General features: G+C 38.2%; 2 protein-coding genes across 3 annotated transcripts; one reads left to right on the top strand and one right to left on the bottom strand.

Annotated features, from left to right (window-relative positions):
- Nucleotides 1-1,481: 1,481 nt before the first annotated feature.
- Nucleotides 1,482-4,465, bottom strand: LOC311489663 (uncharacterized protein). 2 transcript variants are annotated; one of them, XM_084546850.1, is made up of 4 exons: nucleotides 4,386-4,465; nucleotides 2,360-2,725; nucleotides 2,153-2,227; nucleotides 1,482-2,000 (listed from the first exon to the last, which is right to left on the bottom strand). In XM_084546850.1, the coding sequence occupies exons 2-4, from the start codon at nucleotides 2,619-2,621 to the stop codon at nucleotides 1,867-1,869; spliced, it is 471 nt and encodes a 156-aa protein (XP_084402976.1). In that variant the 5' UTR covers nucleotides 2,622-2,725; nucleotides 4,386-4,465; the 3' UTR covers nucleotides 1,482-1,866. The 2 variants fall into 2 exon arrangements, with proteins under 2 accessions (XP_084402976.1, XP_084402975.1); XM_084546849.1 differs by lacking the exon at nucleotides 4,386-4,465 and having other exon boundaries at nucleotides 2,360-2,821.
- A 2,175-nt stretch (nucleotides 4,466-6,640) lies between these two features.
- LOC311488929 (uncharacterized protein) lies at nucleotides 6,641-24,588 on the top strand. Its single transcript, XM_084545800.1, has 6 exons — nucleotides 6,641-7,011; nucleotides 22,562-22,689; nucleotides 23,287-23,429; nucleotides 23,581-23,770; nucleotides 24,081-24,140; nucleotides 24,245-24,588. The coding sequence occupies exons 1-6, from the start codon at nucleotides 6,803-6,805 to the stop codon at nucleotides 24,514-24,516; spliced, it is 1,002 nt and encodes a 333-aa protein (XP_084401926.1). The 5' UTR covers nucleotides 6,641-6,802; the 3' UTR covers nucleotides 24,517-24,588.
- Nucleotides 24,589-25,484: the final 896 nt, after the last annotated feature.

Genomic DNA, 25,484 nt, shown 5'->3' with positions numbered 1-25,484 from the left:
ACATTTTAAATCAAAATAAACATCTAGTGTTTGTGGTTGTTCCACCAGGTTCAGTTCTGTGTTTTCAGATCATTTAGTTTGTGTATTAGTTCTCTAATAAAAATGTTTCGGTGTGGATGTCAAACTCTACGCTGACGACACTGTTGTTTCCACAGATGAACAAAGAGCAGAGCTGATTTGAAGCTACGACTGTTAAAAACTATCATCCAGTGGTTTGATGAGTCAGTGCTGAAGTTTGACTGTTGATCAAATGAAGGATATGTTTAATTAACAGTCATGAAATAGTTTCATTAGCAGCAGGTCAGTGTGTCAGTGGAAATTCAACTGTTTGAGAGCTGAACACTGAAAGTTCATGGTCCTCTAACTGGACCTGTTAGTGGATAAATCCTAATCAGTCATTAATCACAGAGGTGTCTCATCAATAAAATAACATTTAATTAATGTTCTTATTGTTGATTTCAAACATGATACCAGGACATGAGCTTCAGGTGGGTGATCGGACTCAGTTCAACTCTGTGTGGGTGGAGGGCTCAGAGGAAAAAAGGTTTACAGAAAACAAGAGAAAGGGAGGGGAGGTGATGAGTGTGTTCAGCAGCAGATATGAATCTGTTCTCAGTGGTTATTAGGACAGAAAACAAACTGCTGACAGCCAATCAGACTTCCTTCCTGCAGCAGACGGGCTGTGTGGGTTTGTGCTCTGCAGCCTCCACACCGTTAGCTGTGGCTTTTCACTTTAATGACACAATGACAGTTTCAACCACCAGCTGTGGTTAAAGAATCTTTCCAGGAAGCACCTGTGTTCTTCATCTGAGAGAGAAACACATTTACATTAAACATTACAATCAGTAATTATGTTCAATTGTTTTTTTTTTTTAAATTAAATGAAACTAATTATTTTATTGTGGTGTGTTTAAAATCTTCCATCCTCTCATAAATTTCTCCTCTCTGATAAATAGAACTTTAAGGAAGTTGAACTCTTTGCCTGCAAAGTGTTTAAATTGATCCCGTGAGAAGATTTTCAACTTCTACAGGAAACAATAATGCTTCCTGTTCTTTCTCATTAATCAGAACCGAACACAAGCCTCACTGAGACAGAGACACAAACCCATGAGATAAACAAGTCATGCTGTTGGTCTGAAGCAGGCGTCCATGTTGGTTCACCTCAAGTCTCATTATTTCACTGAGTTACAGTTGACAAAAAAAGTCTGAACGTCCCAATCAGTTCTAATCCACCATGAGTTCACCTCATTAACCACACTGACCCACATTTCTCATGGAAATTCTATTCCAGCTTCATTTTTTATCAGTGCAGCAGTCTGTGCTTCATTCACAGGGTTCATAGACGTCACATCCAGGAACTGGAAGCTGCTTAAGCTTCAACTTTATTTACTGACGTCCATCAGTTCCTAATATACGAGCTGAAGTATTTGACTTGCTTTGTTAAGACACATAAAAAGCAGTTTATCAAAGCCAGACTCTGGGATTGTGTCGGTTTCTTGTGTTTATTGAGTGTGTTCCAGTGAAAGAAAAGAGCAGCCTGGTGGAGTCTGCATTTATTAGAAAGAAACACAAGAGCAGAAGAAACAGCCTGCTGGAAACTGATGATGATTATTATTCAAGTCACAGTTGAAAGTGGAAATAAACTAGACTACTAGAGAAAGAAGACGTCATAAGAGCAGATTTATATGTGAATATATGTGTTTCTATTTCCAGGATGACAATCAAGACGTGAATGAAAAGATACAGATTACAAAGAAGCACATTAGGACAACATTTGTGAATACTGATGAAAGTGATGAATGAGATGAACTGATGAGATCTGATGGAGAGAAAAGACCAGCAGAAAACAGTCAGTCAGCATGTTTTTTAGTTGGTGAACGGTCCCTTGTTTCTGAGGCTCATCAGCAGAGAGAGTCCACAGCAGTACACCAGACTCTTCACTATCAGCACTGTGTACAGCAGTGAGAGCAGCTTCACCCTGCACTGAGACTGGAAGGACACTGACAGACAGACAGACAGACAGACAGACAGACAGACAGACAGACAGACAGATATGAATTAGTGGAAGTGTCAGATTAATCCTGTAAAGTTGTTCTAGTGTCCTCATTGGACATTGGAGCTGTCCATGCAGAGAGGCAGCAGGTGATCTTACAGTGATCTTGCTGCAGAGCTGGCAGGTCTGCTGGCTCTCTCTCTGGAGGACAGGAGGCTGTTGGAGCTGGAACCTCTGAAACAGAAAAGGAGTCAAATGTTTGGAGCTGCAGTGAGAAATGTCAGTCCTCTGCTTCTCTGCTCTCTTTGACAGCGTCTCCACATGAAGCTGAATCACTGCTGAACACAGTCACCAAGCCTTCATTACCTGGTTGGCTTTGGGGCTCTACTGTGGCCTTCACTGTGTCCTCCACTGTGTCCTTCACTGTGACCTCCACTGTCCCCCCCTCGTGCTCGACGGAGCAGTGATATCTGTAATTGTACAGATCATCTCCATCCACCAGCCTGATGGAGGCGCTGCGTCCCGACTCTCTGAGCTCCAGCTGCTCTCCCTGAGCAGGGGTCAGCTCCTCCAGAGGGCCGTTCTTCTTCTGTCTTTTCCAGGAGAACTGGACCAGAGGAGGAAACATGGATGAGGCCAGACACAGCAGGGAGCTCTTCCCCTCCAGGTGGGCTCTGGATGCTGCTGCTGGGTACACGCTCACCACGGGCTTCACTACCTGCTCATCTGAAGCTTGACAGCACACACACATTCACACAGTCAACAGCAGCTTCCAGCACTGCTCTGCATTCAGTCTGATCCTGGAAACTACATGGACTCTGATCACTAAACTACTCATCAATACAGAACAAAGTTCAACCAGCGTTAGATGCTGGTTGAACCACATGACCAGATGCTATAAAAAAATCAATCAGAACAGATCCAGTGGTTGATCAATCATCAGTTGTATAATCAAGCCTGCTCCCAGTAGACCAAACACACGCTGGACAATCACAACACAAACTGGAATATCCTTAATATATTTGGAAGAACTTATGTTTGCATATCATTTATTCTTTCATGTGCAATATACATGCATACATACGTAAGTAGGATTTCTATTGTATTTCAGTTTCTATTCTTTGTATTTATTTAATGTTTTATTACTTCTTTTTATCTCCTGTGTGCTCTGTCCTTAAACTGTCTACTGCTGCAACGCTGCAAATTTCCCTACGGTGGGATAAATAAAGAATTATCTTATTTTATCTTCATCAAAAGACATTATTTGCTGGTTTTGAATTTGTTTCAAAGAAGTTGGGACAGAAACATGTCGACTGTGTTTCATCACGTCGTCTTTTATCAACTCACAGCTGCTGTAGTTTAGAACGGGAAATATTTTACAATATGATTTAATATAAGATTTTAGCTGCTCCTTTATTTATTTTATTTTATTTTATTTTATTTTATTTTATTTTAATAAAGGCCTTCCACAATAAGATGTCATCTGAATAGCAGCATTTGTTGCTCCAAAACCTCTACATACGGTTCACCATTAATGATGCGTTCACAAATGTGTGAGTTAATGAAGAGCAGCCTGAATTTAAATAAGCAACTATTACTTTAAAAAGAATATATATATATTATCTATTTGCTAAATGAAATTAAATTAAATTAAATTAAATTAAATTAAATTAAATTAAATTAAATTAAATTAAATATTTAAATCATTTCCAAATCCCTGAATTGTGTTTTTCAGTTGTACGTTTGTCATTTCACTGATTCCAATATGTATTGAATATTCCACATTTAAGAGCACAGACTTTAATCACTAATAAAACACATCAATATACAAGTTTGTGTCAGTCATGTTCAAATGTTTAAATACTTTATGCTGATGATAGTAATAAAACATTGTTTGAGTCAATTCTATTTCTTCTAATATCACATTCACTTTGTGTTTTTTTCTTTTTCTATGAATCCATTATCAATTAAAGACACATTTACCATCAGATAAATAATAACTGACAGCCATTAGATCTGACAAGGTTCTAACTTTCAGAAATGATCCAATACAATCGATAGACACTTCAAAACAATCTGAAATGGTTGAACATCAAATATCATCTTGTTTTCAACAACACATGTCACAGAATTACTGAGATGATCAAATCCTAAATGTTTGGAACGTCACTAATATTTACAGAAATAAAGAAGAACTTTAGTTGTTCAGTCAGATTTCAACATGTTTTCAGAAATGATTGAGCTTTTCTTATGGAACAATGGCTGCAGGATGAATTCTCTACTAATGAGGAAAAAACTAACATGGAAAGGCTGAAGCAGCACAAACTGACTTTAAACACATTTTCAGCTTCTACAATAAAACAACTGAAGGAAAAGAAATGTTTCTTCTTACCTGTTACATACAGTTTAGTTCCAGAGCCATAGATCTCGTAGTAGCTGCCTCCACACAGCGAAAAAGACTAATACAAAAACCTGTGTGCCGTTGAGAGAGTCAGCTGAGGTGAACGAGACCAAATGAGGAAGTAGGATCATATTTCAGCTCCATGATGTGTTTCTCTAATGTTCACATCAACATGGCTGTCTCTTCTTCTCTTTTCTTTTAGCCACACTAGCAGCATGGCTCTGATGTTAATGTCAGTGGTTGCTCAGTCCACTACTTTAGTCCTCATGGATTGGATCTGGACTAAACAACTGCATCATTTTATTTTGCTGTTTGATCAGTGAAGCGGTCACTAAGTTTCAGACTCCAACGCTCACAAGCATCGACTCAGGCCTGCACCGTTTTATTTGAATGGACATTCCTTTTATTTTTTGGTTTAGTGCAGAGTGAATGTGTGTTTAAGTTAAAACATTTTATTTTTATATTTCAAAAGCACCATATAAGGTGTATATCTTTCCTGTAAATATAATTTTATACCTTTGTTTTATTTCCTGTGTATTTTTAATATTGCATTTAAAGTTCAGTGTGTGAGTCACTTGAGTTTACAGTTTGATAAGAGGAGAGGATTTAAAACAGATGTACTTCCAATATATTCTTAGTAGGATTTAGACTGAGTCAATATATTCTACTAAGTGGAGGCACCAACCAGTTCATTTATTTGTATTATTTCAGTCAAGGTAAAAAATTTAAAAGTTCTTGTTGATATGATGATCCACAACATTAAAAGAGCCCAGGGCCCCGCCCATAGTACTAGAACACCCAAACTATATTTAACTCCCTTTATTGGTAACACACTATTAAGCATTAGTTAAGCATTAATAAATATTGAATTCATCATTTATAACGCATGAATACTCATTAGTATGTAGTTTATAAACACAGTTAGAAATGTTGTATTCATCATTTATAAGCACAGTAGTTATGGATTAGTAAACACTGAATTCATCATTTATAAAGCATGTTTCTAATGTAAATACCCATTAGTATGTGGTTTATAATCACAGTTATAAATGTTTTACTCATCATTAATAAGCTCATCTATATAAATGATGGATTCAGCATTTCTAAATTAAGTATTACATCACTTACCCACCAGTTATTTAGGATTTGTCAGTGGTTTGTAAGATCATTTAGGAAGCCTATGTAAATAATGAACATTTCTATTTAGATGTACATGTCTGCATGCTCTTACACGTCCACTATTCAGACATGTACTAATGGTTAGTGAGTGTGTTAGTAGATGTTTTATAAAATCTCACAAATTCCATTTCCAACGGATGTCTTATAAACACTTATTAATGCAGGAATTCATGAATTCAGGCAGTTACAAAGCACTTACTACTCGTTAATTAAGCATTTTGTGTGAGCTCATCTAAAGTGGGCACTATCTATGCCTTATAAAGCATTTACAAACGAGATTTAAAGGCTGGCAAAGCCTCAAAACTCACAAAAGTTCCAGTTATCTTAACAGACCAGGGAGAGACACAACACAGGGACATAGAACATATTGCATTGACATTTATTGCAACTTCCCAACATATGCTAACTGTACAACTCACAAAAAGTATAAGCACGGCTGGATAAAAACTTGCCAACACCAACAGTGGAAGTTTACATACAGTAAATAAAATGTTTCTCTGAAAAAAATAAAATAAAATCTTTCTGTATCAAAAAATAAAATCTTTGTTAGAAAAAAAATGTATATTTTTTTCTGTATCAAAAAATAAAGTCAGAAAATATTTCAGTGTTACAATTTAATGCAGTTCTCTTCAAGAAAAATCTATTAAGATAAAGATAAAATAAATATACTCAAGACATGATAAAATAATGCAGCAAAAGGATTTTTTTTCTAACAATGGTTACAGTGGCTGCATATGACTACTTGTATTTTTTGGAAATGTCATGTATCAGTCTGCCAAATGCACCCTCACATTGTTTCTTTGCGAGTCATTCATTCCACTCAATCACTGAAAGGTGGTCAGAAAGCAAACTGTCAGTGCGATTTCCCCTAAGCCTCCAGATCTGCTCCTTGTAGGATCTCCAGGCCCTCTCAATATGCTGGGTATGGGCTCTAGTTTGGGGATCTACATACCACCGGCTGTGGTTGACAGTGTGATGGTTGTACCCTAGTGCAGAGAGTATGCGATAGGCACGCCACTCATCACTTCGAGATCCTCTCTCCACAAGACGTAGAATAGGCTTTCTTCTTCCTTGATGATGCCTCACAGCTAACATTCCAAAGACCCACTTCTTTCTTTTCCAACCACCAGCCATTCTTCCTCTCCCATACTGATGCAGAAACAAAACAACACAGACGTAAACAGATACATTCTATTCACAATAACTTGTCTGACTGTATTTGACAATTAATGAAAGTCACTATTACATACCTTTCTTTTGTGCCTAAAAAGGCTCTCATCGATCACAACAAACTCCCTTCTTCCACCAATCTGTACCAATACATGTACGTTGAACTTGCAATCCCGCTCTCAGCACGTCATCAACGTGATGACGGTGGCAGGCGGCGACACTTTACGTCCAAACGTTACGAGCAGACGTTTCTGATCGGCGCGGTTAGGTCATTGACTGTATATACTATGGACAAACCCTTCGTGTAAATAACACTTTCAAAATAAACTGGATAAGACAGTTTATTAATAATCCTGTATCCTTATGGAACTTTATCCCTTACTATGTTTTTTCTAAAGTTGGTGGCCTGGAGTTTTTATTGATGTGCAATTACAAGATAAGTAAAATCCCAATCAAATTATCTAACTTTCACAAACAAATGCTTTTGGCATGGTCTCTCATATTTAAGCATAACTTCTCACCTCACAAATGCTATATTTGGAATAACGAGAACATTCTCTACAAAAACAAATCTCTTTTCTTTGAAAGCTGGTTTAACAATAACATTATACTTGTTAATCAACTTTTTGATCTGGATGGTAAACTATACGAATATTCAGAATTTCTAAGAAGATACCAAATTCCAGTAACGGTCAAGGAATATGCTATTGTTTTTGACGCAATTCCCACTGGGATTATAATGTTGTTAAAAGGTAATACTCCCCCACAGCCACCTACTCATCTATTCAGTTTAACTGATACTGCTGTAGGGGGTTTGTGCTTCTCTGTAGAAAATCGCAGTATTAACAGGAAAATCAGAGCTTTATTCCAGACTGATATTGTTACTACTCCCTATGTTATTCCATATTGGAATGGTATAGTAGAGAATATTCCTTGGAAGAAAGTGTGGTCCTTACCTTTCAAATACATAGTTACTAATAAAGTAAGAGAAGTTTCGTTTAAACTGATACACAGGTTTTACCCAACAAAATCCTTCCTTAAAAGATATAAGCAGGATATTGACTCTAACTGCTCATTTTGTAATTGCACTGATGAAAACATGTCACATCTTTTTTGGAATTGCCCCCATACAGTACAATTCTGGTCAGAGCTACTAAAATTCATTCATGCAGTATTAATCCCAGACTTTTCATTTTGCTTTAAGGATGTTTTCTTTGGGTTGTTTGACTTTGATGTTAAACGTGATAGTGCACAATTCATTATAAATCTTTTATTTCTTTATGCTAAATACCACATACATAGGAGCAAATTCAGTGGTTCTAAACCATTCTTTTCTGTTTTTTTGACTGAGTTTAGAAATTACATTGAGTCATTGAAGTACTCAGAAAATACTAAGGCTATAAGAACTGTGGTTTTATATGAGTCGTGTGTGTCCTCAAAGGTTTATTAATGTTTTTTTTTTTTTTTTTTCATTCTGCCTACAAATCTGTCTACCTATGCCTTTTGTGATTATAGCTGTACCCTTGTATGTTTTGTATCTGTTGTGATGTTGTATGTTGGTTGATGCTTCCATATGTTTTATTTGTTATAATGAGCTGTAAACCAAAAATAATAATAATTAAAGCTGCAAGCAGCATTGAGGTGGCCAAGCAGAAAGTTCAGCAGTGCAGATTTGCCACGTAACTCAATGCAGTCGCATCAGACATAAAGCATTAAGCAGTCACAGCAGGTTTCAAGCCAAAAAACCCAGGATCGGTTGAGATATAAGGTCACTTCCTGTTTGCCGAATGCTTTTGCCAATTGTTCCAGAAAGCAATGCATTGATAAGGCATTGTCCGAAGATGGCCTGTTCCAATTTTGGTGAAGATCAGATGAAATTTGTGACCTGTGAAAATGTTTTGATGTTTCTGATTAAATCCAATATGGCGGCCGAATCAATTACGATGACATCACAAGTTGACGTGGGTCGGCCTAAGGACGTCTAACAGTATTACCAGACACCATTAGTACATTTTAATTCCAAACACATCAACAGCTACAGGCCAAAAGGCATCTTACTTAATTGCAGCGCCCCCTAGAGGTCAAAGGTCGCCAAGTTTCTTGAGCGTTCCCCTGATCGGGTCCTGAGTCCATGCACCGAGTTTGGCTTTGATACACGCAAAGGTTGCTGAGATATGAGCTCACTTCCTGTTAGGTTCATCGCTGCTAAGTTCGATTGGCTGTTACGGGCGAACGGTTTTAGTTCCGAAGACAAAAAGTAATGCATTAATGAAGCATGGTCTGTAGATGATGTGTGTGAAGTTTGGTGTCGATCGGACAAAATTTGTGACCTGTGAAAACTTTTAAGTGTTTTTGATCAAATCCAAAATGGCGGAGAATCCAATAGGGCGAAATTAACATCATAGGTATCGTTGATCTCGGCATGATCCAAGGAGTCCAACAGTACCAGGTTTTTGAATATCAGGCATACGGGTCAAAAGTTATAAGTAAAAACGCAATTTTGCTAATTACATCGCCCCCTAGTGGCCGAATGACACCAAATTTTTATTGCGCACTTCTAAGCGAGTGTCGAGGCGCGTGACCGAGTTTGGTCTTCGGAAGTCAAAGCGTCACCGAGATATAAGAAAACTTCCTGTTTGGCGGCTTTGCCGCCGACTGCGATTGGCTAACGCGAAAAGTCGGCATGAACTGTCACTGGGGCAACCCACGGTATGTGCGGATATCACAATTTCATTTCAAATAAAAACGCATCAAGAGATATGAGCAAAGACAATGTTTTGCTAATTATAGCGCCCCCTAGTGGCAACAGGACACCAGATTTTTGCCGTGCACTCGGGACAGTATCTGGAAGCGTGGTACCAAATTTGGTTTCATTGCACCGAAGCGTTGCCGAGATACGAGCTCAAATGTAAAACGGCGCCTTCGCCGCAAATTTCGGTTGGCTGTCACGGGCGAACGGTTAAAGTTCCGAAGACAGAAAGTAATGCGTTAATGAAGCATGGTCGGTAAATGTTGTGCGCGAAATTTTGCGTCGATCGGACAAAATTTGTGACCTGTGAAAACTTTGAAAGGTTTTTGATGAAATCCAAAATGGCGGAAAATCCATCATGACGGAAATTGACGCCATATGGTGCGTTGAACTCGGCTTGGTCCAAGGATGCCGAGGATACCTTGTTTTCAAAAATCGGACATACGGTTCAAAAGTTACATGCACAAATGTACTTCAAACTTTGACCCGTTGGTGGCGCTAGAGCGTGGTTAGTGCTGACATGAAACTCAGTCAAAGTAATGTTGAGACTGTCCTTAAGCTGTGTGCAAAATTTGACAACTTTTTACCATACGGTTCTATGGGCTGCCATAGACTCCCATGGCGGAATAATAATAATAGGGAAGAAAACGTAGAAACACAATAGGTGTCCTACGCAGCTTCGCTGCTTGGCCACCAAAAAAAAAAAAAAAAAAAACCTTCGTGACGTCACCATTGACTGTATATACTACGTCACCCATTGGATTCCGAATTCAAAAATGCCTGTAGTGGGCGGAGACTTCGGTCGCCATGTTGGATTTGTTTTACTCCGCCCACACTCGGATACTCCAAATATGGACATGGGCGTCGTGTTGGGGCGGAGCTAAGGCAGCCTGGACGCTGAAATCCGCCCACTCAACTCTCCGCTACCGTGTTAGCTCAGGCTACCGAGCTAGGCTAATCGCTATCCGAGGTGCTAGCAGCCGGCTAACACGGCAAAGCGGCCAACTCCCCCCTTTTCCTCACCCGTCTTCCCCTCACCCCAGCTCACCTTGCTTGAGGTAAGTTCACCCGGAGCTATATAACACTCGAAATAATGATTTATGTCTTATTTTTAGTTATACTATACAAATAATAAATGTAGTAACTTGGTTAAACAGCTGTAGATTTTGTCGCGTGTTGCAGAACTTTGTCGTTATCGTAAAACATTAATACACGTTTGCATCTACCAACGAACATGAATCAAATAACTTCACATTTAAACTTTTGAGTTATATTTTTATTATTTAATTCATATTTTACACAACTTTAGTGGGTTATGTTCCTTGAATATATTTACTATCGTTAATAACGTTACGTGTGCTGGTTGCTATTTAAAGTTCTAACCATAAATTACATTATGACCTGAAAAAGACAGGTACATTTATATTTATTACAAGATGATTCTCTTTCAGTGACTGGTTCAAGTCATGGCTACCCTTGATGTCTCCTCCATGTCTGCTAGACATAGCAGGAACTGGAAGTATCATCTGACTTGATATTTGACTGCTGATATTAGTGTCTTAAAAGGACGAACAACATTTATTTAAAGACTGTCACTATATGAACTGGTATTATTTTTTCCATTTAACCCTTCAAATGTGACATAGTTTAGTTAACTTATACTTGTTTCCCTTCCATAGATACAGTGTAGATAATTGGTGATGGCGTGGGGCCCAGAGAGCTGCGACCACCATGGGAAGCAACCTCAGTCTGCAGGATGTCCTCATCTGTTGGTTTGGCTAGGCTGGACTGCAGTGGAAAGGCTTTCTTCCCTTTTTTTTCTCTTCTGTTGTATAACAAATATTTTTAAATATTACATTAAAATCCTGTTTGTATTTTCACTCCTTTTGTCTTTCATGCTTACTGTAGATCTTTCACAAATGTCACTGTTAACATGAAAGTAAAAAAACAACAGGCAATGGTGTTCAACACACGAGATAGAATACAGAATAAAAAAACTGTGCTAAAATGACCACAATATTAACATTGAAAACTGATGAAGTCCAACATTTGCTGCTAATTTAAATTATATTTAGTCTTTTCTATTTTAATAACAAAAACTATTACTGTTATACAAGCAGTGGCTTAACAAGTTATGATCAAATGCATTCAGTGAAACGTCAATATATAGACAACACATTTCCAAGTTGTTTAGTATGCTTTAATGTGTTAACAAATGTAACAGTAATTACAAATACTTATAAGTAACGTTTTCAACCTCTTTATTATTATTGTTGTTAGTATTGTTTGTTCCAGGTTTATCTCTCCCAAAGTGTCCTACAAAAGAAAAAAGTAACTGGTTAATAACAGTGGCAGAAAGAAATACCATCCTGTCTGGTGCAGACCAGGATCACTGGACAAACATATAAGAAACTAAAAAGCACGAGGACATAAGGATAAAAAATAAAAATATGACAGACCCAACACTGGAGAACCTGTGTATGACATCTGTAGCAACAAAGGCCTGTTCAGGTGTCATTAATCATTTTAGGTTATACAAATCATATTGTAATTGCACATAGGTCGCCACTTTTTAATGATTTTAAGCTATTCTGGTATTAACGTTCCTGTTAACGTTATATTGCCAAAAGCAAGTTCAAGATTAACACTGCATGTTAGATAATTTATGAGGTGAAATATTTTCCCCAACCTCATACAGAGGCATTAGGTTTAAAGGTATTATCATCGTAAAGTCTATATTACTTATATATTACGATACAAGCCGGTTTAATAACTGTGACAACCAACAATGTGCTCCCGTTAACATCGCAGCTAATGAATTACCCGAAGGCTAATTCATTAGCTGGCTAACTAGCTAGCTAACAAGCTGAGCTAACGTGCCTGTCCTGTTAAGCGCAAACATGCTTGCTAATTAGTACGAACATATTAGAATAAAACCAGTGTTTCACTCACCGAAAAAACTGGAGAGCAGATTTCTTTGAAGTTCAATTCACCGAACAACAAGCCATTATTTATTCGGTATTTGTCAGTGGTATTTGTGTGTACAACTTTCCAAAACTGACTACAAGCACGGCTGGATGGTTGTGACATTGATTAGCTAACTGGGGACTAGCGGAGAGACCAAAGCTAGCAGCTACCGCCAAGGGACCGCGCCCATACGTCACCTGTCACTCAAGGCGGGAACGCCCTTAATTATGCAGAATTTTAAACCTTAATAAAAAATAAACGAACGCATTAGAAAAAATTCACCCCCCGTACAGTTGTCATGAATAGTAAAATAAGGCATTGAGACTAAAACCGTCTTTTGTACCAGGCTGTAAACATGTTTAATATTGCTGTAAAGTTGGGCATTTTAACATGGGGGTCAATGGGGATTTGTATGGAGTGAAATTAGTCTCAAAATTGTCACAAATGCGTGTTCCATGACCCACACGTGAAACATGACATTCACAAATGCGTACAACGATTTGTGTGTGTGTACATCGATTTGTGTGTGAATTCTAGGTGTCACAAATGCGTACTGAGCTATCTGAACGTGTGTGATTGTTTTGCAAATTCACAAATCAGATCGTTCAACTTCACAAAGCTCATCCTTTTCGTTTTCAAAAGACTTCCTGGCTTACGAGTGTCTAAGCCTACGCATACGGATCGGCAGATACGGACAGATCAGACTGCGCACGCACACGGAGTTTTGAGACTATTTTCACGCTGCTCAGATCCGCAGATCCACAAATGCATGGTGCCTTTATGTGTCATCGGGAAAATGGGACATCTGGGCTTTGGGCCAAGTGAGCTATATCTTTCCTTTAGGGAAAATTAATCTTTACTGATATAACTCGCTTCTAGTTAAGTTACAACACTGAACTCAACAGAGGACCACGTCGATATTAATATCTATTTTTAATTTAAGATTATTTTAAAAAATTAAAAACCTTTGGTCCAGTAAATCTTTGGTACAGCCTAAAAGCGGCTAGTGCGCAACCGCAGACAGTACCGGTGATGGCGGGACCCCCGACTACTTCGTCTGAGGTGAGTATGTCTATAAATCAAATTTAAGTGTAAATGATACAAACTAATATTTGTATCATGTCATAAGCTCCGCGATAATGTTTTGGATAGTTGGCGGTATGCAATGCGCTGCTGAATCCATTTACGGGTAAAACGGGTAACGACTATCAATGCTAACGCTAATTATGTTTGTCACAGTTGACATAGAGCTACTATGTAGGTCTGTAAGAAAATGTTAAGTAGGCCTACATCCCTTTGTCTAGGGTTTTGGCTCTGACCAAACTTTCTCTTCCGTTGTGTCCATTTTTGTCCCTCTTCAGAAGTAACATCTATATATTCAGCGTTTGAAATGGAAGATCACCAAGAAGCATGGGTATGTTGCTGGGCTGTGTAAAATAAATAAATAAAACAAAAATCCTTATATTTTTATCATTGGGACATTACTTGGACAGCATATAGACATGTACGAAGTAGAAAGTTACTAGTTTTTGGTTATATGTGCCAAAGCGTGTACAACTTTTATGTTGACTTTTATTGTACACACGTATTTTATTAAAATCCTTTTCTTTGCAGGGTTTGCTGAAACAGCACATCTTGGAAAGATTACATGTGCGGCTTACACATGCACTTCAAAATACACCATTAGATATTGACTTCTTAGACTTTGTATGCACCCAGGAAATGGTATTCATTGAAGCTGTAGCACAGCATGTTGACATCTCAAGGCAAGTGGCAGAGATGTTGACTGACTTACACAGGGCAATTGTGAACCATAAAAGTACTCAACGACCACTGCCAGTTTTTGAAGTCGAAACGCAAAATGCATGCGGACGACCAAGGATTATAATACCCATGGAAAATCTTATTCATCTGCTGGATATTGGTCTGTCTGTAACTACAATTTCAAAGCTGTGGGGAGTGTCTCGTGCTACACTGTTTCGAAGAATGGCAGACAACAATTTGTCAGTCAGAAACCTATACAGTGCATGTACAGATGAGGAGCTTGATGGATTAGTTCGACTAATTAAAGACCAAATGCCACATGCAGGCTATCGCTTGGTAAAAGGGACTTTAAAAGCACAAGGACATCGCGTGGGATGGGACAGAGTCAAAGCATCGATGCATCGAGTGGACAGCTTTGGAATATTGACAAGAATGACTCAGCTGGGATGTGTTGTCCGGCGAACTTATTCTGTGCCCTACCCAAAGTACCTTGTACACATAGACACCAATCACAAGCTCATCAGGTAATAAGTGCTCATGACAATTTAACAACAATGGCAGGAATTTATCAGAATAGAACCATCATAACCTATCCTGCTTGAAATGCTTTGCTAATAATACAGCTGTGCTCCAACCCAATATTGTACTATATCCAATTATAAGGGGTTTTAAAGGGATTATATATACATTTCTCTGTATAAATATCAATTATGTTATGTACAATATAGCTGAAAGTTAATGGTTAGATAAATAGGTCAAAACAAATTATATAATCAAAACAGGTTAGACTTACAAATGTCTTTCCTCTGTCTGTTCCTGCAGGTACAATATTGTGTTATTTGGTGGGATTGATGGCTATTCTCGCAAGGTGAGGACTGAGCAAACCAGTTAATATTAATAATTTGTTATCAATTACAAAACAAAAACAAAACCTAAAGAAAGTCTTAAGAATTGTACTATGAAAAATGTTGGTATACTGGTATATGGTTTTTATACTTGTTTGCTTATGCCCAAAGATAATGTACCTGGGAGCTGCAAATAACAATCGCTCCAACACCACTCTGGCCTTTTTCTGTCAGGCAGTTGAGGAATTTGGCTATCCTCTAAGGTAATTTTTCACTTCCATAGTGACTTAACCCCGAGTCATGCATTACCATTGGATTGTTTTGTGTATACTGGTTTAAGTTTTAATACTTAACAGAGTGCGATCTGACCATGGTGGAGAGAATGTTGGAGTGGCACGTTTGATGTTGACTGTTCGTGGCCCTGACAATGGATGTTTTATTGCAGGCAAAAGCGTGCACAACCAAAGGTTAGTCTGTAAGTTACACATTATTCTAGCCATGTTAGACTGGAGCTGGTGCTTAACAGACAAAAAATATTAAAGCACACTAAAACCATATTATACCACTAATATTTAACACCTTAATTCACACAGGATAGAGAGACTATGGCGTGATCTCTGGATGGGGGTTAGCAGTGTTTTCTACCACGTTTTGCACAGTCTGGAGGAGCAGGGCTTCTTGGATGTGAGCAACACAGTGCACTTGTTCTGCTGCCATTATGTTTTCTTGCCTCGTCTGCAAGTCAACCTTGACGTGTTTAGGCAAGGATGGGACAATCACCCAATGCGAACTGAACAAAACTTCACACCAAACCAGCTCTGGGAAATGGGGCAGATGGCACAACCAGTTGTTAACCTACAGGTACTGATGTACATTTACAAAGAAAAGTTTACTATTCTGTGTGCATGATTATAGTAACTACAAATGTTTTCTGTGTATATCAATCAGGAGATACACATTCCACATATTGACTGGGAGGACAGCGGCATTGTTCAAGATCCACACATTGACCTGCAAGTACCAGAACTAGACAGCCCACTCTCAGGCCAGCAAATGGAACTCCTGCAGGAAGCCATAGATCCTCTACAACCTTCTGAGTCAAGTGGCATGGACATTTACTTACGTACAGTGCAGTATGTGGAAACTTTGCTTGAGACGACCTAGCAGTGGCCTTTGTATTGGTAGAAAGCTGTTAGATGTGACACGCTCAAAGAGACATCTTAAGGCATTTCACGTTCAAGAATATTTGAAATGGCACAAGAAATGCTCAGTAGTTAATGCCTTTAATTGATGAGGGACCATCCTTAAAGTGTCAAATGGCATCATTAAAACACAGAAAAGGAACAAGAAAAAATACATTTTGACTGGACTGAAATGATTTCATGGAACATAAGTGTAACAAGTTGTTTTGAAAATATGTCTGACTTTAAATGTTTGTAGAATGCCCTTTAATGTACAGTAAACAGAAGGCTACAAAAGTAGTTGAATGTGTGCTTCAAAATTTTCTTTAACATTGTTATAAGCAACTTAAATATTCAGTTTCAACAGTAAATGTTTTACAAAATGCATCTTCAGAAAATATAAAACTTGTTTGTAAACCACTGACCGTCATGGCAACCATTAAATGTTTTCATAACATTTTGAACTTTTAAATGTTGCCAATTTAACAAAAGAAAACACAGAGCTAAATAATCATACAAGGCCAAAGCCACTCTCCACAGATTGTAGACAAACCATCATGTCTGCCTTTAGAGCAGAAAAGGTAGTGTAATGACTTGGCAGACGCAAACGCTCGTTGCAGGTGGATGAGGTCGGTAGGTGCCTTGGTCCTTGGGACTCCACTACCTCCAGCTTGAGCTCTTGACTTGGTACCTCCCAGCCAACCCAGAACTTCATGAGCTGACGCAGATTTTCTGATGATGCTAAGATGGAAAATTATATAACCATGACACAACTTTTCAACAGTGTCACATGTTTCTGAGTTGACTGTGGCCTTAAAGTAATTTCTAAATTTGAAACTTCTCATATTCTAGTTGACGACATTTGAGTTCAGTAAAGGCACATCAGCTGATGTATTTTATGGTACACCCTCAAAAACAAGGGCCTCTTTTTTACTTAAATAACCAATGTCATGCGACTGTTTAGTACATTCCAAAACTCTGTCCATATAAACCTTACCTTCTTGAACAAACTGACGAAAAAACCCTGTAACCACCATCGTTTCTGTTTCCAAGTCATCACTGTCATCACTCTGGATGGTCTGCCTTGTCTGAGGCCATTTAATTGAATCAAGGACCATCTATAGTAATAACAAAAATAATTTGTGGAAAAATGTGCTGTAAATAGCCAAAGCAACAAATATTGAAAATGTCACATAACTTTACATCACATTACTTGTTCACCTTAGCGGTGAGTTCCACATCAGATTCCCTGGGAAAGAGAACAGGAACCACATCTGGTCTGGAGGAAATTAGTGGCCAGACACCAGTTTCTTTCAGTCCTTTTTTCAGATGCTTTATTGGCACAGCCAGCCGATTGAGGACCTGTAGATATGAACTTCAAGTGATTAATGTTGTCATTTTGGTACAGTGGTCATACAATTTCAGTTAATTAAAATCAAATAATTCATTATTTTATTAAACTTTAATATGAAAATACTCACTAATCTATTGAACTGAGGCAACTATACGAATTACCTTGATTCAATCAGTTTAACCTAATATTACAATGGCTAATACAAAAAACTGTCCAGTGTTAAAATAAATCAAACTGCATATCGAATACTGAAAACATCATTAAAGGTGGAAATATTTATTACAGCATGAGTGAGGAGCTGTTGTAAGAGGAGGAGTCTATCTGTGTCCTTGTTGGGTAGTGGGAAGTACCATTCCAGACACAGGCTGGACAGTCTTGAGGTCTCATCCTCAGTCATTTCCTCTTTTAGCAGCTGGAAGAAATATTTTATTAGTCATATTTTAGTTCAATTTGTGATTTCATCTGAGCATGACTGCATTCAACCTTGCTTTGTGACTTCTGTAATTTCAGTTTATAAACTTTAAATTTTGCTCAGATAAAGGGTGTTGTTCCTACCAGACCAATAGTCTCTCGATGGTCAATGTCTGGGCAGTCTTCAAGGCAAAGGTAGGATGTTGCCAATTCTTTAGAACCTCCCGTCATGGCATGAACCACTGCCATGCTTAGCCCTGACAGATGAGGACCTTCATTGATCATTGAGTGGCCAATCAGTCGACCAGCCATGACAAAAAGCTCACTCTCAACAAGTACAGCTGAAGTGGAAGGGACAAGGTGATCCTTTTGTCCTTCAAACATTAGAGTAACAGATGAATTTCCTAAGATAATGGAAAAAAAACGCATTATGTAAAGTCTCTCATTTCATATGATAAACATAAACTGCAGAAAAAGATTATTTCACTTATAACCACCTTTAACATAACCACCTTTACAGATCCTCCTCACATCAAAAATAACTGAAATACCATAATGTACTTACCAAAGTTCATTTGAAAGCCATGTTTTAGCTTAGCGATTGCTGATGACAAGACATGTCGCTTCACCCCTTTGCCAACTGCAGCATCCCCTATGAAAAGACAAGGGATTCATAAGCTCAAAACCATTTTTTTTAAAACTACTACATTCAATGTACTACCTTGTATGCGGCAGCGAAAAGGTGCTGTCCATTGGGACTTGTCTCGCTGCTGCTTGTAAAACGAAACAATGGACATATCTCGCTCCTCATCACTGTCCCTAGCATCTAGTGACAGCAAAAGAGATTCCTGGTCCTCTCTCTCCTGTTTCAGTTGCTTGATGAACAGTTGTACAGCTTTCTGTGGATCTTTTACCTCTTGCCAGTCTGTAAATTAAATAATGTAAGTTAATTAATGAAGAAAATTGTTATTTCTATCCCATATCAGTATTGAGCACAACATGATTTCAAGAATCAAGAATCCTTTATTGTCATTATGTGAAGCTGTACACACACACATATATATAGGATTAATTTATTATAACTGATTAATTTATTAAACTAAACCAAACTGTTATTTATGAATACTCTGTCATTTCACATATAGACAGTATACCGCACATATCATGTTACCTTTGGTTTTGGTTGAAAGAGGGAGTACTTGAGAGGTTTGATACGATGTTCCTGGGCGCTCGTTGTCAGCTTCCAACCCCACTTCATTGTCAAAAGACCTTTAAAATAAAACACAATAGTAGTGATAACGACCAACATCCAGCTGTGTTGAATGAAGGGAGGCAAAGGAAATTTTGGAAATGTTTTTTAAGCATTATCTGTATGGTTATTCGAAAATACACATGGTCCATTACAGTAAACATACATGATGAAAAATTAAATGTAGAACAATATAAAGAAAACAAAAAACAATTCTTACCTTTCAAAACACTCACTGGCATGAAGCGGGAGTACGGACACCAAGAAGTCCCTCTGGCATATAGGACACATCTGTCCAAACAAGACCATAATGATACACAAATAATGCAAATTTTCCAAATAATTTAGTTTTCCCACTGGCAGTAGATGAAACACGCTTTGTAAACATGGCAGTTGATAGGTAGGCTGAGCATCTCCTCTTTTCCTTTATTTATTTCACACACTATAGATATTAAACATATGACATAACATGAAACAAACATATCATGGGACAGATGTCAAAATAGGTACCTGCTAAGTTCCCACCCGCTCATATTATGCACAAAAGTGCACAAATACCTCTCTTTTCGCCTGATCTTCTGCTGTTGCTTGAAGGTCCTCCAATATGACATCTTCAACATCTTCGAGATGGTCGATAGTCTGCTGCTCCTGTCAAAAATGTGGATAAGCTAGTTAAATACAAAGCAAGATAAATAATGAAAAACTGTAAATACAAGCTACAAAACTTACTTCATTTAACTCTTTGCACTGTCCAGCATGCAGTGCCAACATATGTAATGGCATGATTGTATTGCATGTCACACAAGGCACTTGTGGCATTTTTGAAAATTCCAGCGCATCATAAGGTAAAGGCTCTGTGTTCAGCTCCTCTTGAAGAGGCACCAAAAACAGAGTGATCTTGCCATTGTTGGACACAGTCCGGAGTTGTTGTCCACTGTAACCCTCTGCGTCCATAGGAACCACAGAAAGTTTTCTTTGACCACTCCCTCCTGAAAATGACAAAACATCACTGCAAAAAATGAATGATTTCAAAAAGGTATTTAACATAATAAAAAGCAAATAACAGTTAATCGTACCTGCAGCTTTGTAAAACATCCATCTTTTATTTAGGATTTTAAGTTTTGGGAACTCTTCCTCCATTTGTCTAACAATCTGCACAGTACAAAACAAAGAAGTCAGACATTTTATAGTGGAAAATATACATATACATACATAACACACGTTAGATTTCTGACATGAACTGTCCCCTTGTTACTGAAGTACAATAGACAAACTATAATATTTTATAAATTGTAATTGTTTACCTCTTCATGTTTGCTCTCATCAGAGAGAGTCACTTGTCGTTTTCCCAGTCCTGCTTGGGCTAATACAAGGTCCTCTGCAGCTTTCGGAGAAGAGTTAGTGGGGCCAGGGAGGACATATATTGTCACATTTGTTTGTTTGACACTGCGGCCAGGAGTGCTAATAGGGCTCTTCCCCTTCTTGGCCTCTGGCCTATTAAAGATGCCTGGAAACTGCCTTTGAAGAGACATGGGGTAAATGAGGAGCAAAGAAAAAGAGATGATTAGACTTAGACTTTAATCACCCACAAGGGAAATGGCTTTGTCACAGTAGCTCAGTTGCACATAATAAACACTCACAATTAAGAAGAAAGATAAATAAAATAAAAATAGCATAAGCAAACATTTTACAGAATTAGCATATGAACAAATATACAAAAAATAGAGATTGAAGAAAATATATTATATACATAGGAATGACAAGATGATCATACAATATATAATAATACAATACTCAAAAAGTGTTATTATTTTTAATTTTCTTCCGTCGTTCTTTTGGAATAAAAGAATTCATATTTATATTAGTTGCCTTAACGTACACTCTGACACATACTTTTCGATTAAAAAGATAAATCTAACCTTTTTAAAGCATGGTTTACTCTGGTTGTGGTGCTAAGAGTTGGTGCAGAGGCAACAGTCTGACTGCTGCTGGTGGGTTGCACATTCAGGTTTGTACCACCAGTGGTGGTCAAATTGCCACTGATCTCCCTGGCCAGCGCAGAGACAAGCGCCTCGGCCATGTTCTTCACAATCTGCTTTAAAACAACAAAAAATGATTTTTTTGGGGGAGTTTTTTGTAATATATTACGATAAATAAAACCGGTAGTAAATTGACAGTGGCAATCACTTTATAGTAGTATATTGGTTGACAAATCGTGACAAAAGAATGCAGGATTTTAATACCACATATCTTATACATAAACACAGTCGTTTTTTACACTATAAAGGCCTACTGTACAAGACATCATTAATTAGATCACTGTGTAATTTAATTAAATGAAAAAAAATAAAACTTCAACTTGGTCGCGAGTTAAGCTAGCGTTAGCATTGATAGTCGTTACCCGTTTTACCCGTAAATGGATTCAGCAGCGCATTGCATACCGCCAACTATCCAGAACATTATCACGGAGCTTATGACATGATACAAATATTAGTTTGTATCATTTACACTTAAATTTGATTTATAGACATACTCACCTCAGACGAAGTAGTCGGGGGTCCCGCCATCACCGGTACTGTCTGCGGTTGCGCACTAGCCGCTTTTAGGCTGTACCAAAGATTTACTGGACCAAAGATTTTTAATTTTTTAAAATAATCTTAAATTAAAAATAGATATTAATATCGACGTGGTCCTCTGTTGAGTTCAGTGTTGTAACTTAACTAGAAGCGAGTTATATCAGTAAAGATTAATTCTCCCTAAAGGAAAGATATAGCTCACTTGGCCCAAAGCCCAGATGTCCCATTTTCCCGATGACACTTAAAGGCACCATGCATTTGTGGATCTGCGGATCTGAGCAGCGTGAAAATAGTCTCAAAACTCCGTGTGCGTGCGCAGTCTGATCTGTCCGTATCTGCCGATCCGTATGCGTAGGCTTAGACACTCGTAAGCCAGGAAGTCTTTTGAAAACGAAAAGGATGAGCTTTGTGAAGTTGAACGATCTGATTTGTGAATTTGCAAAACAATCACACACGTTCAGATAGCTCAGTACGCATTTGTGACACCTAGAATTCACACACAAATCGATGTACACACACACAAATCGTTGTACGCATTTGTGAATGTCATGTTTCACGTGTGGGTCATGGAACACGCATTTGTGACAATTTTGAGACTAATTTCACTCCATAGATTTGCTCCCTTTTGGAGCCAGCCTCAAGCGGTCGCTCGATGAACTGCAGTTTTTTGCACTTCCGCATTGGCTTCAATTTTCAGACCCGGAGGTTGCCGCCTGGGTTAGGTTAAATGGAGAGATGGAGACGGAGCGCTCTGAACTGAATCGGCGAGTCCGGCGGACGCGGGCCCAAAAGAAAGCCCATGTGGAGACGGATATATCGGAGTCGACGGCCGTCAGCGGCACTAGTGGTGGTGAGTATGTGTTTGTTTACTGGCGCACAAGGATGATAGCTAACGTTAGCTTAGCAGCTGAAGCCATTAGCTCTCGCTTCCCGACTGAAGTTACTACCACGAGATGTAGAATGTGTATGATAGGAGAAAATCACACATTTCAGGAGCGCTGACTTGTACCCATTACTGTCGTTTTTTTTTTTTTTTTTTTCATGGACCCGATTCTCCCGCTTTCTCGGGCTGTCTCCCCCACCGGTTCCCAACCCTTTGAAAGGGTGATGTGTGGAGAGACATCTCCTCCGAGATGTAGAATGTTTATTATAGAAGAGAAACACACATTTTAGGACCATTGACTTGTATCATCAGAGCAGCCTCCTTTCATATTTAATAGAAGGGGCACATCCTCATATTGTTTATCAGGCTGCTGTAAAGGATAATATAATCGTAGAAAGCTGGAAATCACAGGAAGTCTGTTCTGATGGTACAAGTCAGCAGTGTAAAGCTCAAGCATGTGGTTGACTTCCCATATGTAATGGAGGGCGGACTATATACAGATATATTGAATAGAAATGAATACTTAGACGTTTATAATGATAAATAAAACGTTCTTTCTTTTAGGTGTGTCCCTGGCCCCTACTGCACAGCTGGTGGACAAAAGGAAATCCCATGAGTTGGAGATGTGTAAGCTTAAGGTAGAGCTGCAAAAGGAGAAGATTGATGAGCTTATCAACGAGAGAGACTACCTAAAGGAACAGCTGGCAGTAGGTAAGTCTCCCTACATGCAATATCTGGAGAAATTCTTGTGCAATTGGTTCTTATTGGTTCTTAGGCTGTGTCTCTGCACTCTAGATTATGCATGTGTCTTTTTGTGCTGTATTAGCCTAATGTTTGTGTTTGAATCTATTTTAACAGCTCTTAAAAAAGAGGATACATGTTCCACCCAGGCAGTCTGGGGAGGAGTCCTCTGATGCTATGTCTGACTCCTCCTCTACTACATCCTCATCAGAGGAAGACAAGAAAAAGAAGAGGAGGAGGAAGAAGAAGGGGAAAGAGAGAAAGTCCAAGAAGTCAAAGAAAATGAAACCAAAGACACGTAAAAGAGGTAAAATATGCTACATTTAATACTTTCATCCCTCTCTACTCACTGGGTTTTTGGTTTGGTCCTGTTTAGCTCTGCTGTACAATTGTTCCTCTCCTGGCTGGTTCTTCTCACATGATGTGACATTCTGTGTGTGATTGTTGTTGGCACTAACTAAGTCATTCGTAACAAATCACTTTGTGTGTGTGTGTGTGTGTGTGTGTGTGTGTGTGTGTGTGTGTGTGTGTTTTAAAGCGTGTGTAGAACCCCTTTTTTCTTCCTTTCTTTTTTTCTCACTGTTGATAACACTAATTCTTTGTTGTCTAAATTGCAGTCCAAAATCCAGATCAGGCCGTGTCCCGGTACAAAAAGATTCTTCGGCTGTTTAGTCAAGGTGTTTTTGCTGTTTTTAGCCTCTGTGAGGCACTTTGTATTGCTTTTAATAGGTATGAAAAGTGCCATATAAATAAACTTGATTTGATTTGATTTGATTTGAAGGGATGACAATGTCTGCTGCTTTCAAGCGTGTTGGGGTGGACCGGAACACGGTTGTTGTCACTTCTCCAATCGCAGAGCTGTTCATTGCTGCCCCCAGCAAATATAAGGAACTCCTTAAAAGCTACAACAGTCAGGTGAAACTCAGTGGGTTTGCCACACAGTGTGCCACTTCAATTGAGGAGGATCCAGGAATAGTGGACACAGTTAAAGCCTTTAAGATTTCTGGAAAGCTGCTTCCCCTGAAAACAAAGTCAGCTATAATGCTAGATTAACACTGATACTGTCAAATGTTTGAAAGATAGAAGACAAAAAAGTTCATTGTTGAATTGTAACACTGAAATATTTTCTGACTTGATTTTTTGATACAGAAAAAAATATATATTTTTTCTAACAAAGATTTTATTTTTTGATACAGAAAGATTTTATTTTATTTTTTTCAGAGAAACATTTTATTTACTGTATGTAAACTTCCACTGTTGGTGTTGGCAAGTTTTTATCCAGCCATGCTTATACTTTTTGTGAGTTGTACAGTTAGGATATGTTGGGAAGTTGCAATAAATGTCAATGCAATATGTTCTATGTCCCTGTGTTGTGTCTCTCCCTGGTCTGTTAAGATAACTGGAACTTTTGTGAGTTTTGAGGCTTTGCCAGCCTTTAAATCTCGTTTGTAAATGCTTTATAAGGCATCGATAGTGCCCACTTTAGATGAGCTCACACAAAATGCTTAATTAACGAGTAGTAAGTGCTTTGTAACTGCCTGAATTCATGAATTCCTGCATTAATAAGTGTTTATAAGACATAAGAAATGGAATTTGTGAGATTTTATAAAACATCTACTAACACACTCACTAACCATTAGTACATGTCTGAATAGTGGACGTGTAAGAGCATGCAGACATGTACATCTAAATAGAAATGTTCATTATTTACATAGGCTTCCTAAATGATCTTACAAACCACTGACAAATCCTAAATAACTGGTGGGTAAGTGATGTAATACTTAATTTAGAAATGCTGAATCCATCATTTATATAGATGAGCTTATTAATGATGAGTAAAACATTTATAACTGTGATTATAAACCACATACTAATGGGTATTTACATTAGAAACATGCTTTATAAATGATGAATTCAGTGTTTACTAATCCATAACTACTGTGCTTATAAATGATGAGTACAACATTTATAACTGTGTTTATAAAGTACATACTAATGAGTATTCATGCATTATAAATGAT

This window comes from Chelon labrosus (genome assembly GCF_963514085.1).
Source record: "Chelon labrosus genome assembly, chromosome: 6".
Classification (NCBI taxonomy): domain Eukaryota; kingdom Metazoa; phylum Chordata; class Actinopteri; order Mugiliformes; family Mugilidae; genus Chelon; species Chelon labrosus.
The sequence above is the reverse complement of the archived record's forward strand: the minus strand, read 5'-3'. Positions and strand labels throughout refer to the sequence as shown.